At 36.0% G+C, this 12,986-nt stretch overlaps 1 protein-coding gene across 2 annotated transcripts in view; it reads left to right on the plus strand.

Annotated features, from left to right (window-relative positions):
• LOC139975124 (DNA polymerase alpha catalytic subunit-like) overlaps window positions 1–8,927 on the plus strand; it is a 36,744-nt gene extending 27,817 nt beyond the window's left edge. The window contains exons 34-39 of one of the 2 annotated variants that reach the window (XR_011795670.1): window positions 485–669; window positions 1,970–2,101; window positions 3,084–3,200; window positions 4,785–4,881; window positions 5,396–5,653; window positions 5,739–8,927. Coding sequence is in view for 1 of the 2 variants with exons in the window: in XM_071982755.1 (XP_071838856.1) it covers window positions 485–669; window positions 1,970–2,101; window positions 3,084–3,200; window positions 4,785–4,881; window positions 5,396–5,541 (677 nt within the window). In the remaining variant the exon portion in view is untranslated. Of the gene's footprint in view, window positions 1–484; window positions 670–1,969; window positions 2,102–3,083; window positions 3,201–4,784; window positions 4,882–5,395 lie in introns of both variants that reach the window. The other variant, XM_071982755.1, reaches the window with a different exon arrangement.
• Window positions 8,928–12,986: the final 4,059 nt, after the last annotated feature.

Consider the following 12,986-nt stretch of genomic DNA (forward strand, 5'->3'; position numbering starts at 1 on the left):
GCTAAGTTTGACTTATTATGATACAATTTATTTACATTCATTAGCAGTCGTTGAGTAATACAACAGTTGTTATAAATGAAGAGAGTCAAATATCCACTCTCACTGAAAACAAAAAAACAGTCATGTTAAATGTTACTCAAATGTTACGAGATGAGGCCCCTGGTAGGGTCAGGGAGAGGGTACGGAATACAGATCCCTGCCCTGAAGGTTGTTTAATACTTTAGGCTACGAAGCCTTCAAATTACAGATCAATCCAAGTAAATGATTGAAAAGTTCCAGTTGATTTTCCATTTGGTTATTCTCAGACCCTTTTGATCAGATTACAAATCCAGACCTCAGTGGTTGGGTAAAACTCACCCTTGAGAGAGACTGCTACTGTTATGGGATATCATTTAAAGTGTTTCACATTTTTGATAAAATCAGCTCCATATGTTAATATTTAAAACAACATGCATTTTTAACAAAAACATGTCCAAATCCAAAGGTTTGGATCCGACTGGATACAGACATGCCCTGAATCGTCAGGAGGATGAGAACGATGCTCTCCTTGGCGGGGCGGCCATCCTTGACGACGAAGAACGATTCAAGGATGCAGAACGGTTCAAGTTCATCTGTACCAACCAGGCTTGTAAAAAGGAAAACATCATTGATTGTGTATTTTATGGAAGTGTAAGTAGATTGTTTACACATGTATGGTGTTCCAATCCATAGATTGAAAAACTTCTGATAAAATAAGTTTGGTTGTTCAAGCAGAGATCCTCCTTCAGTTATGTTAAATTTTTTAAATTTTTTTTTATTGGTGGTGGTGGCCTCCAAAACTCTGGAACAAACTGTCACTCCATCTTAGTAAATGTACTTGTTTTGAGTTTTTTTAGAATTTATCTCAAGTAGCACCTGTGTTAAAAGGAGACACAAATCCAACCATCATGTTTGGGTTAATATATGACAGAGCTATTTGTGAATAGCAGCTCCCCAAAGAGCAAAAGAAAAAGTCTAGCTCTGTTAAGGAGTTATGCTCCGGATCTCTAAATTGTCTCCGGGAGCTGCCATTTTATAAGACTGTGATATCATAGTGCTACTACTAGGGTCTGAAACCTTAAATGTTTCCTTGTCATTTTCATACTTTCAAGGTAGAATATTAACAGTGTTGATACTGAAAGCAATAACCATAATTAGGGTCATGAATAGAGGAATGTTATTCCCGACAGTTATCTCTATTACAGAGAACATTAAATGAAGGCTTGGGTCTGTGTCTTCTTTTAATGTTGTTCCTTTTCAATCCAGTAACCTCCAAATATGTGTTTTTTTATCATGCTGTATCATCCTTTCAAACTTTAAAACATTCATTTGAATGCCTCTGTGTACATTTGAATGCCTCTGTGTACATTTGAATGCCTCTGTGTACATTTGAATGCCTCTGTGTACATTTCAGTACCTTTGAGTACATTTGAATGCCTTTGAGTACATTTGAATGCCTCTGTGTACATTTGAATGCCTCTGTGTACATTTCAATACCTTTGAGTACATTTCAATGCCTTTGAGTACATTTGAATGCCTCTGTGTACATTTGAATGCCTCTGTGTACATTTCAATACCTTTGAGTACATTTCAATGCCTTTGAGTACATTTCAATGCCTTTGAGTACATTTCAATGCCTCTGTGTACATTTGAATGCCTCTGTGTACATTTCAATACCTTTGAGTACATTTCAATGCCTTTGAGTACATTTCAATGCCTCTGTGTACATTTGAATGCCTCTGTGTACACTTGAATGCCTTTGTGTACATTTGAATGCCTTTGAGTACATTTGAATGGATCTATAAGTGTCATATTTGTCAGATGCTGCTGTCAACATTAAAATTGATTCTCTAGATTTAATTGAAAATTGACTGATCTCACCAGAAAGTATGTGATGATGAATATTAAACAAGCACAGTACGACTGGTATCTACTCTCGTCTCTCTCACAGGGACCAGACATGGAATGCCAGCTACTCCACTGTTCGAATAAGGATTGTAGCGTGAATCCCCTCGACAACTTGAAACTACTACAGAATAAACTTACGATGGTGATCCGACAACATGTACGCAGATACTATGCAGTAAGTAAATTAAATTACTCCTGTCAGTTTTAAAATGGTCATGTCATTTATGGATGACTTTAGGCGGAATGTTTATTCTTGTGGCATGTCACAGTTAAACAAAAAAAACAAAAAGGCAAAAAGTAGAACGAAAAGTAATGTTTCTATATTCATTCTGCTTTGAAGATATTCAACTTTAAAAGTATTAAATGTCTGGAGTGCTCCTTTAAAGCTAATTCGATGATGAGTCTGCTTGCCCAGTGCTGAATTAAATGTTTATGTCCGTCAATTGCTTTAGAAGTTCAGATAAACTCAACCAAAATTTAATCTTTGAACTTCATATCAGCAACCGACCACTGTTATATGACATTTAACACCATTTGTGTTTAACTTTGATAAATGTTAACAAGTTATTTTAGGCAATGTAATTGAGTTTTGTACTGCATCTGAGAAACTGATTTACATGGTCTGTGTGACTACCGTTTGCCAGTAACATTATTTGAGGAATATGTTTAAAGGGACATTGTTCAAAAATTTAAAGTGGGTATCAGATAATAAAAATCAGGGCTCAATTATAATAATCATTTTTAATTGCTTTGCAAGATATCAAAATTAAAAGTTTTTTGCCCACAGTCATTCATATTTAATGCATAATGCAGGGTTTCATTTCCTCAATTTCTATTGTTTGCATTATTTGTGAGACTGAGTGTAGGAAACAACGTTGGTACTTTTTCATTTTACGTAAGTGCTCTAGAAGCTAAAACCACAACATTTCAGTTTAATCAGCAGGCAACAATTAGTATTGAACTAATATGATAGTTGAAAAATTTTGTAAAGATGTAAGAACTGCTTCATCTTTCCTTTTTTTTTTTTTCTCCAGTTTTTCTAAGCATATCTTTGTGTAAAATTTTTGCTGGAGTAACATTGAATATATGCGACACTTCATTACCCCTTCTAATTACCCAAATGCTGATATCTGTTGTCTGCTAATCTCTTTATACAGAGTTGGTTAGTCTGTGAAGATTCATCTTGTGAACATCGAACCAGGAGCAGCCCCCTCTACCCTCAGCGAAGAGGATTACCATGTCCGGCTTGTAACAGAGCATTTCTCTGCCCGGAGGTGTGTAATGATCTCTCCTTTTATTAGAAAACATGGTTGGAAAATGTAAGGGATAGATAGATGATGCATAAACACTTCTGCCACTTCATAAATTGATGAAACTGATCAGTTTAGTGTATAGTTGTGCTAACTCAGCGCATTGGCATAAATATGTCAGCAAATGGTCATTTGTTTGGCTTCTTGACCCTTGTTAACCCCTCAATAATAATCTTAAGCAGCCTTCATTTGGGCTTAATATTTCTTTGATCTGATCTTCTCAAAGTTTTCAAGAATTGTTTTCTTCAAGCCAGTCTCACATTGCTGCACTGAAGTTATAAAGACTACATAACTGGACTGTCCCATTCGATGATAGCATTAACTATAATTCCATCAGTGTATCTGAGTTCACAACCAACACTTGTCACAAATCTCTTCAGTAGTCATTAAAGGGTGTGAAGACTCGCACAAAAAGAAACATCTAATGCCGGTAATCTGACCTAGTTTCGAATGAGGTGTAACAGAAGTGTTAGACACCACCATCGATCCCAGAAAATACACACATAGCTTGCTACCGTCTGTAATTAGACATTAGTGTACAGTCAGTACATCTCAATACCCACAGCACAGTGTATAAACGATACAGTGATGGACATTTCAGGTCCAGCTAAAGATAACAAGGTATCACGTTTCGTTACTGTCTGCATTTTGTGGCGACACGAACAAAACGTCACTTGCAAGCAACGGAAAGTTAACTTTTTCAGATGGCCGCACATGGTTTGGAGCGAGTCTTCAATGCCTTTAAATCTCATCAAAGTCTGTTTTCAGGAAATTGTATCAGACATGACTAGCAGATATGGATTCAACACTGTTACAGTATGAATTATACAACACCTAATTGTATTCTGGTCATATGATTGGTCAATTGCTCGTTGATTGCATGCAAAATCCGCTCTATTCCACTCTATGAAATAGAACCATGGGATATACTTTTTTGATAGCACTTTTTTCAATGGTAAGAGAGCAGAGAAACCTGTCTGTTCAAAACAATCTGTTGCATGAGTGCATTTTACCCATCTTAATATAATATGTTGTATAAAACAAATAATGAATGGTTTCCATTCTTGCAATAGTGCAAATATTTCATTCTTTGAAAGATGTAATTTGTTCCATTCAACTAGGCTTCGCCTTGTTGAATGGAACATTCCATCTTTCAACTCATGAAATATTTGCAGTATTGCACTCATAACCATTCATTATTTGTTTACTGATTAATGAAAAACCCATGTTGCTCAGTGCAGCATAACTAGCCGTTAGGTAACCGAAGCATAACCATCAAACTTGATTAAAGGCATCTTGAAATCCAACTCTTTTGCAGAAACATTAACATTATGAGCTGTTTGGATAACTTTGGGTTCAAATATTGCTAACATTGTGACTTGTGAGGAACATTTGAAGAGGGGAATCGTAAAGAAAGGTTACACCGTTTTTTACACGTAGAATTATTTTCTGCTGAAATATTTTTTTTATTTTTTTTTTTATGCGATTGTTTGCGACTGAAGTAGAATCAATCTGCGTTCCTGTTTTTGTCTTCGTTCTTTGTACCAGTATTCTGACAAGGACCTTTACAACCAGCTGTCATTCTATCAGTCGATATTTGATGTGGAGAAAGCACTTCACCGACTGTCAACTGGTGAAAGACACGGTGAGATGAAATATTTATGTAATATTTTACTTTTGCACCCAATTATGCACATCTTCCGCCGCTGCTAATATCAAAATAAAATAAAACTGTTAGAAAACTGCTTATCAACTAGATCGCCTGTGTAAGAGAATGTGTAAAAGTAACAGGGCCTGACATTTCAATCCTAGCAGGATCTTCTTCAGAGGCTTAATTACTGTTACTTGTCATTCAGCCTTTGAAGAAGATCCTGCTAGGATCGAAACGTCAGGCCAACTTACTTTTATGCTGCTAATATCGGCAGTCTTGTTTTGTGAACGGTTTAAACAAAGGAAACTTGTTCTTTTCCTTTAAGTTTGTGGAAAGTATCTTGCTTTGGATATATAAACCTTTAAATTTACTCCTGACGGTGATAATTAAGGTGGTTTTCATGTATCGTAAGTCAATCATGACCAAGCGAAGAAATATTATGTCAGCAAAGTTATGGCGTTGTGGTTCCGTATCTGTAAATCATATTAAAATCTTTTTGTCTTTGCAGCAAGGGAACTCATTAGGGACAGTACAAATTCATATGAAGAGCTGAAGTCGATCGTGGATCAAGCTCTTAAAAACGACGGCTACTCGGAGGTGAACCTGAGTCATTTGTTTCAGGGTCTGTTTCCAATAACATCATCAAAGAAGTAAATAAAATGTTAGCAATGCGAAGGTATCATGATGACGAGCCCCCACTGGTGATATTACTTTGAATATTCATGAGGAGAGATCAATTATATGAATATTCAATCATAGTGGTGAGGTAATAGCTTATCACCCAGTGGTGATATGCTTTGAATATTCATGAGGAAAGATAAATTATATGAATATTCAATCATAGTGGTGAGTGGTTAACATATCCCCCACTGGTGATATTTCTTTGAATATTCATGAGGTAAGATCAATTATATGAATATTCAATCATGTAGATTGGTGCTACATGGTGGAATCTCTTCCACCATCAATTTTGTTAATGTCTTCTGAGGCGTGTAAGCTAACCTTTGACCTCTACATTGTGTGCTGTTTTGCATACATAAAACTACATGTATATTCATCACGAAGAAGACATGGTATATGGAAAATTTGGACCCTTGCTATGTACATATTTATTGTCTCATGTGGGAATGATATTGAAAAAATGGGTTTGGGCTTAAGAGATGGAATATAATGTTTCTTGTCTTGACTGCAACTGGTACATTGTTTATTATCTAAGCATTGGTCTATACCTAAAGATCTGCAATTGGTACAGTGGTTTGTGTTAAGTCAAAACCGAGTGCCAATGGTGCTCTGTGTGAGCAGATTGTAAAACAATGATTCTCCTGGCTTAAAAAATTTGTAATTCTTGAAACAGGTAATCTTAAAATGGTACGTTTCAAGTTTGTGTCATCAAATTTGAGCTATTTCATTTACCAAATATAACTCCTAACATGATTCTCAAATGGTCGTACTGGAGACAAATTCATACTTTATATATCACCAACTTTACTTACCTAAGTACGTACGTAGTAGTTTATTCCACTTTATTTTCTGAACTATTTTCACAAATGAAAATGAACCATAGAAAGTATGTAACATAGTGCATTGTTTCTTTAGTTAGCTTTATTTTTAAGTTTAATAATGCACTGCATTGTTATGGAAATTTTGTATAGAATGTTATCAAGAATTTACCAAAAGCTGTTTGAAACAAACATTTAGAGTAATAGTGTCATATTGCAAAGATATTACTCAAATGCAAAATGTTGTTTGACAGGGGAATTGTGTGTCAATTGAAGATACAACTATGTTTAGATCTTCCTGTGTGTCATTTCGGCAGTCTACCTTTAAAAGTCACTTCGTATCTATATTCTTTGTGATCTTTCTTGAATATTCAGTGTTCTTTGAAAACTCGTATTGAATATTCAGTGTTCTTTGAAAACTCGTATTGAATATTCAGTATTCTTTGGGATCTCGTATTGAATATTCAGTGTCCTTTGTGATCTCGTATTGAATATTCAGTGTTCTTTGTAAACTTGTATTGAATATTCAGTGTTCTTTGGGATCTTGTATTGAATATTCAGTGTTCTTTGTGATCTTGTATTGAATATTCAGTATCTTTGTGATCTCGTATTGAATATTCATTTAGAAGATTATGAAGTAAGGATTCCTGTAAATATGTGTAAACTGTTGGGTAACCATCAGTACTCTCAAAATACACATTGACAATTATAAAATAATATTTAGGTTAAAAGAATGTTATCATTGGGGTAGGGAGACTAAGGTTTGGTCAAAATAACAGAACAATAAAATTGAAGAGTTAAGGTTATCAGTGAGGTAGGGACGAGCGAGGGGAAGGTTCGGTAGGGTAGGGACTGAAGAGGGGTGGGATGGGTGAATTAAGAGAACAATGACACTGAAGAATTAACGAAGGAATAATGATCGCATCACCTACTAATTATAATATATAAAAACATGGAGGTAAGTGTGGGCATTTGGTGTACATCTCTGGCTGACAGATAAATAATGTTGTTAATTGTCAAAATTGATGTCACCTTGTTGCTCTTTTGGTCAAGGCATAGAAAGAAAGATTCTCGGACTAGTCGAGCAGTAAAATTGCTTGCTATGTTGCTATTAGCTCTCGTGGAAATTGTGACTAAATCAACGTTTTGTTGCATTCATTCTTAGATACCATTGATAAAAGGAAAAATAGTGGTCATTGAGTTGTAATGTCTGTTCTAGTGAAACAGTTCATTTGAAGGAGAAAATGTTCACTTTGGTACTTTAACCAAAAGTTTGTTTCATCAAATAATTAAAGGGTACTTTGTAGCATAGTCTTAATGGTTATCAGGTATTCATTGAGATTGTCATGATAATTTCAGATGTGGTTGCCAGATGCCTAACATAAAGTTTGATTTGTGTTTCATCTACTAATTAGAGGGTAGTTTGTAGCATAGTCCTAATGGATACCAGGTATACTTTGAGATTGTCATAATAATTTCAAATGTGGTTGCCAGATACCTAACATAAATTTTAGTTTGTTTCATCTACTATTTAGAGGGTAGTTTGTAGCATAGCCCTAATATATATACCAGGTATACTTTGAGATTGTCATGATAATTCCAGATGTTGTTGCCAGATGCCTAACATAAATTTTAATTTGATTCATATACTATTTAGAGGGTAGTTTGTAGCATAGCCCTAATTTATATACCAGGTATACTTTGAGATTGTCATGATAATTTCTGATGTGGTTGCCAGATACCTAACATAAATTTTAGTTTGTTTCATCTACTATTTAGAGGGTAGTTTGTAGCATAGCCCTAATATATATACCAGGTATACTTTGAGATTGTCATGATAATTTCAGATGTGGTTGCCAGATGCCTAACATAAAGGTTGATTTGTGTTTCATCTACTAATTAGAGGGTAGTTTGTAGCATAATCCTGATGGATACCTCATCTACTGTGTCTTTGACATTGTCATACATGTTAAAATTTTGATTTGTGGTCCATAGTGGTTACAACTCACACAGTGGCTCAGATATTTTCATAATACTCTCAGATATGGTGGCCAGATGCCTAACTTACTTGTTAAGATTGCTCTTTTCTTGGCATCATTTAGAAAGATGGAACCTGTTTATATTTTCATATCCGCGACCTGTTTATTTCTTAAAATGGCGAGACCTTATTTTCTGTACAGAACTAGTTTTTGTCTATTTAAATTGAATTTTGTTTTTCTAAGCTAGGTTATCCGTTTCTCAACTCTCTTTCAAACGTTCCTTCGCTCATGATGAGAAAGCATTTATAACATTTATAAATTTGTTCATTGCAAGTGTACTTGTGGGCGTGATTGAAGCTCTGATTAACCAATTGAAACCATATTCAGGGATAGGAGTGAATACACTTCTGTTCTAATTATTTTTGTTAATTTGGTGCTGTCAAAGCTTTGGTAACTATAATAAATGATGAAATAAGGTTGGTCAAAGTCATATCATTTTATTGTTGATCTTCAAACAATAAGGGATGTTAAAAACCGAAAGAATGAATAAATATAATCAGTAGAACGGGCTCAGATTTTCTTTCTTTAATCTTTCTGTTGTTTACATGAATTATTGATTAACTAAATGTTTGCCATCAGTATTATTTACTACACAAGCAAAAGTTCATTCAAACTTGCTTGAAAAGGATGAATCTTAGAAAAATTAAACCTTATATGAGTTTCTTAGCGATGAAACAGATCAGCATATTATGCTCATGTAGTTTGAGTTTCTTCCCGCCATTTTTAATGGAATCTTTTACAGTGTTTCTGTCTCCATGGAAACCGTCATCGTATCGTTAAAGATACCGTCCGTCGGATACTGATCAATATTGCGATGACAAGGCATTTGTGTAATAACTTCATCCATCTCTGAAGTTTTCCTTCGAAATCTTTTGTATAGAATGTATGACAAAATCATAAAAATTATAGTAACTAACGTTATAGCCGATCCACAAATAATTAATACATTGCGTTTCTCATATTCTGGAGCGATATTGGTAGTTTCGGAGATATTCGAAAACATACTCGTAGTAGATAATGTCGTGGTTATGTCTGTCCCTGGATATGAACCCGTAGATAGTAAAGGAGTTGACATTGCGTCTATGCGCAATCCGAGACGTAATCACAGATTGGTTTGTTCCAAAAGATTTATTTCCCAGTATCCGAGTGTCCGTCTTAGGTGAGGTCAGTCCTCTGAAATCTCATGATTATTGATGGTCTTCCAAAAAGGTACTAACGTATGAAAAATTCAAAAATCTACATAGATTTTTCAATAGCCTATTTTTAGTAGAAAATAGGGTATGTACCGTTTCGACAACAACCGAAAGTATAGGCCTAAAGATAGCTCTTTTTCAATACCACAAAAGCCGTTCGTCTTACAAAAAGTTGCTTAACATAGAGAGATTTCAATATGGACTACAGCTTTATCAAAGAAGCTTGTAGCTGCCTTGATCATAGACGAAATGTAGGCACTGTCGGGGCCAATTCCACCTGAAGATTTTTTGCCAACAAGCTTAATTCAAACCGGGTTTAGTTCACATCTGTGAGATTGATTAGAAAGCTGCATATTGAGTAATCCAGCAACATTTCATACCCGCATCATATAGTAATATGAAGTTGATTAAGGGTAGGCCTTTCCAATGTATCGAAATTGAACTTCATGTCCATCTCAGAATATGTGAACGTTCAAATAGACAGCTATAAATAAGCACCGGGGGACTTTCTAAATAAACAGCAGAGTGGAACAAAACACAGAAAGATATTTATCAGTCAGTTTGCGCCATGATGGTTCACATATGAATTAGAAAGGTACCCATGCAACGTTGCTTTTTATAGGATCTTCAGGACGTTATTGGAAGGATGCAATATAATAACATTGATACAAAATCCAAAACAAACTTGAAATAGATACACCAATTCTCCCAATCGAGGAATCATTATATGCTATGAGTCAGCGCCACGGTAAAATGAGTGGATCATACTGTCTTAAAGTTTTCAAACCGACACAAAACTGCAGTTTATGAATGCACCGTGAAATACCCGACTATACACCATAACCAAAATTCAAGTTCTTTCCAAACTATAGTATACTCCAGAGAGTTCAAGACACATGTGGATTTAGGAACACGCCATTATGAACTCACTGTGTACCTTTCCACCTTCCAAATCATGCACAAGTGGTGTGCACAAATATTGCCACTGAAACACTGACTTAGAGCAGTGAACTTGAACTGAACGCTGAACCCACCATCATAACTAGTGCATCTATATATTATGTACGGACTTCACGCGGAAAACCCCTTTTTGGCAGCCCTCTTTTCCCCCACGTATCGCGGTTACGCTTGGGTGTCCATGTATGTATATACTTCTCTATATTTCTTATTTTGCATTTCCTAAACCTACTTGGTATATTTTCGGAACAATAATACTAACTTTACAATAAGACCAGTCGTCGCACGCTCTTTTGACCTGACATTCCCAAACTATTATATATTCACCATAACTGTATGGTATAATTTAATTATCCCCAGATATGTTTACCCAACGTAGGTAAAGTACACACCGTGACCCCGACGAACTCCATAGCAACACTTGTACGGCAGGTTATCTCGGTTACAAATCAGGATTTTCGACAGACACAAAACAAGGCTTTTGATATTACCTGTTCGTGCATTTTACGTGAACAGAACGCTTATTTGATCGCATTACATTAAAGAGGGTGTATATATTTCGGATTATCGTAGGTCACATGAAGTTAAAGTCAAATTGGTTCCTTCGAAATTGAACGAGTACCTTTAAGTCCGAACTGGACAACGCGCGCGGGCATATTGCAATTTGGTATCGCCGGTTTTCCCCATGTTCCCAATTAATTCTTGAAAGTAGGCATGGATCGCCGGTTCCTGCTACCTCGAATATCAGTGTCATCTGTAACACTTATCTGGGGGTGAGCAGGTATGGTAGAGGCGGGAAACCTGACAAGACAATCCCCTCCCTTTCTTTTTATAATTCAGACATTTAAAGGCATTGAAGACTCGCCCCAAACTGTGTGCCACCCTCTGAAAAAGTTGCTTGCAAGTGAAGTTTTCTTCTTGTCGCTACAAAATGCAGACAGTAATGAAACGTGATACCTTGTCATTCTTTATCTATAGACCTGAGATGTCCATCGCTGCTATGTACACTGTGTTGTGGGTATTGACTAGAGCTGTATGTATTGACTGTACACTAGTGTTTAATTACCGACTGTAGCAAACTGTGTGTGTGTATTTTCTGGGATCGATGGTGGTGTCTAACACTTCTGTTACACCTCATTCGAAACTAGGTCAGATTACCGGCATGAGACGCTTTTTTGTGCGCATGCAAACCCTTAACAGAAAGAGTTTAGTGTCTTGACTTGTCTGGACATCCAGGGCGAGGGGGGGGGGGGGGCGAAAGCGCCCACAAAGGTCACAGATCATTTGCAAGTGGGCGCTGATTTACCTTGGAGTCATTTGCCATTAGAATACTTCCGGCCGGGATCATAAGATGGCATGCTCATTATAGTCTATATCAATCCATACTTCCTCATGCAGAAAAGCAACAGAACATATCTTTTTTGTTACTAATACAAACAAACCATTAAAAAAAGTTTGTTGCGGCTTGGATGTATTAAGACGGAGTTCACAAATGGAAGTAAATGTGGTGCACAATTAATAATAATAATAATAATATAGCGCCAAATACCAAAAGGCCTCTAGGCGCTTTACAAAACAATAAAAAAAAAAAGCCAGAGAAATCAAAGGAATAAAATGTCTAGAAAACACATCAACGAAAATTAAACAGTATGTAAAATGCGAACACAAAAATCTAAAAACACGAGAAGACTATAAAACAGACCAAAACCTATAAAAAAAATAAGAAAAAATCTGAGTTGAAGTTATTATAGGCCTACCCCAAAAGGGCAATTGCATGCTCGCATTAACAAGTATAAATACATAATAATCCATAAAAATACGCATAACAATATAAAATTGGACAAGGAGGATAAGACAACAACTGTAGAAAAGTAAAAAGTGGGTCAACATTGGCAATTTTAGGCCTCCCGTGACCGGCGGAATTTGAAAATTGTCTACTACTGAGTAAAGAGGCTTGTTTACAAGTGACAAAATCTTCATGGTCTCATATTGCATAAAATCTCCATGGTCATGCAAGGAAAAATGAAGGTTCCATGAATAGCCAAACTTGTCAGCTATCCAGTAATGTCCTGTATTTGGTTTAGCTAGTGAGATCTTCTACAAACGTTTAGAGACGACATTACTGTTTGTAAGTCAATCAATGGGGCAATTATATGGAGTAATGAAGTGGGTTTATATGCTACCCGTGACTTTCTACGGAACACGGTCACATGTGCATGGCTCTGATTAGTACCGATCATAGAAATCGATAACATTTCTATAGTACCGAAGGAGTGGGAACGCCAGGATCGAGGGGAGAGGTGATGGGGGATACGGGGATGAGAGGATCCTCTGTGACATTCTGCGGACACAAATTATACTTTTTGTTTTAAAAAACATCAGGGCATTTTATAACTTGTAGGCCTACCATT

Source organism: Apostichopus japonicus, chromosome 10, assembly GCF_037975245.1.
Source record: "Apostichopus japonicus isolate 1M-3 chromosome 10, ASM3797524v1, whole genome shotgun sequence".
NCBI classification, from domain to species: domain Eukaryota; kingdom Metazoa; phylum Echinodermata; class Holothuroidea; order Aspidochirotida; family Stichopodidae; genus Apostichopus; species Apostichopus japonicus.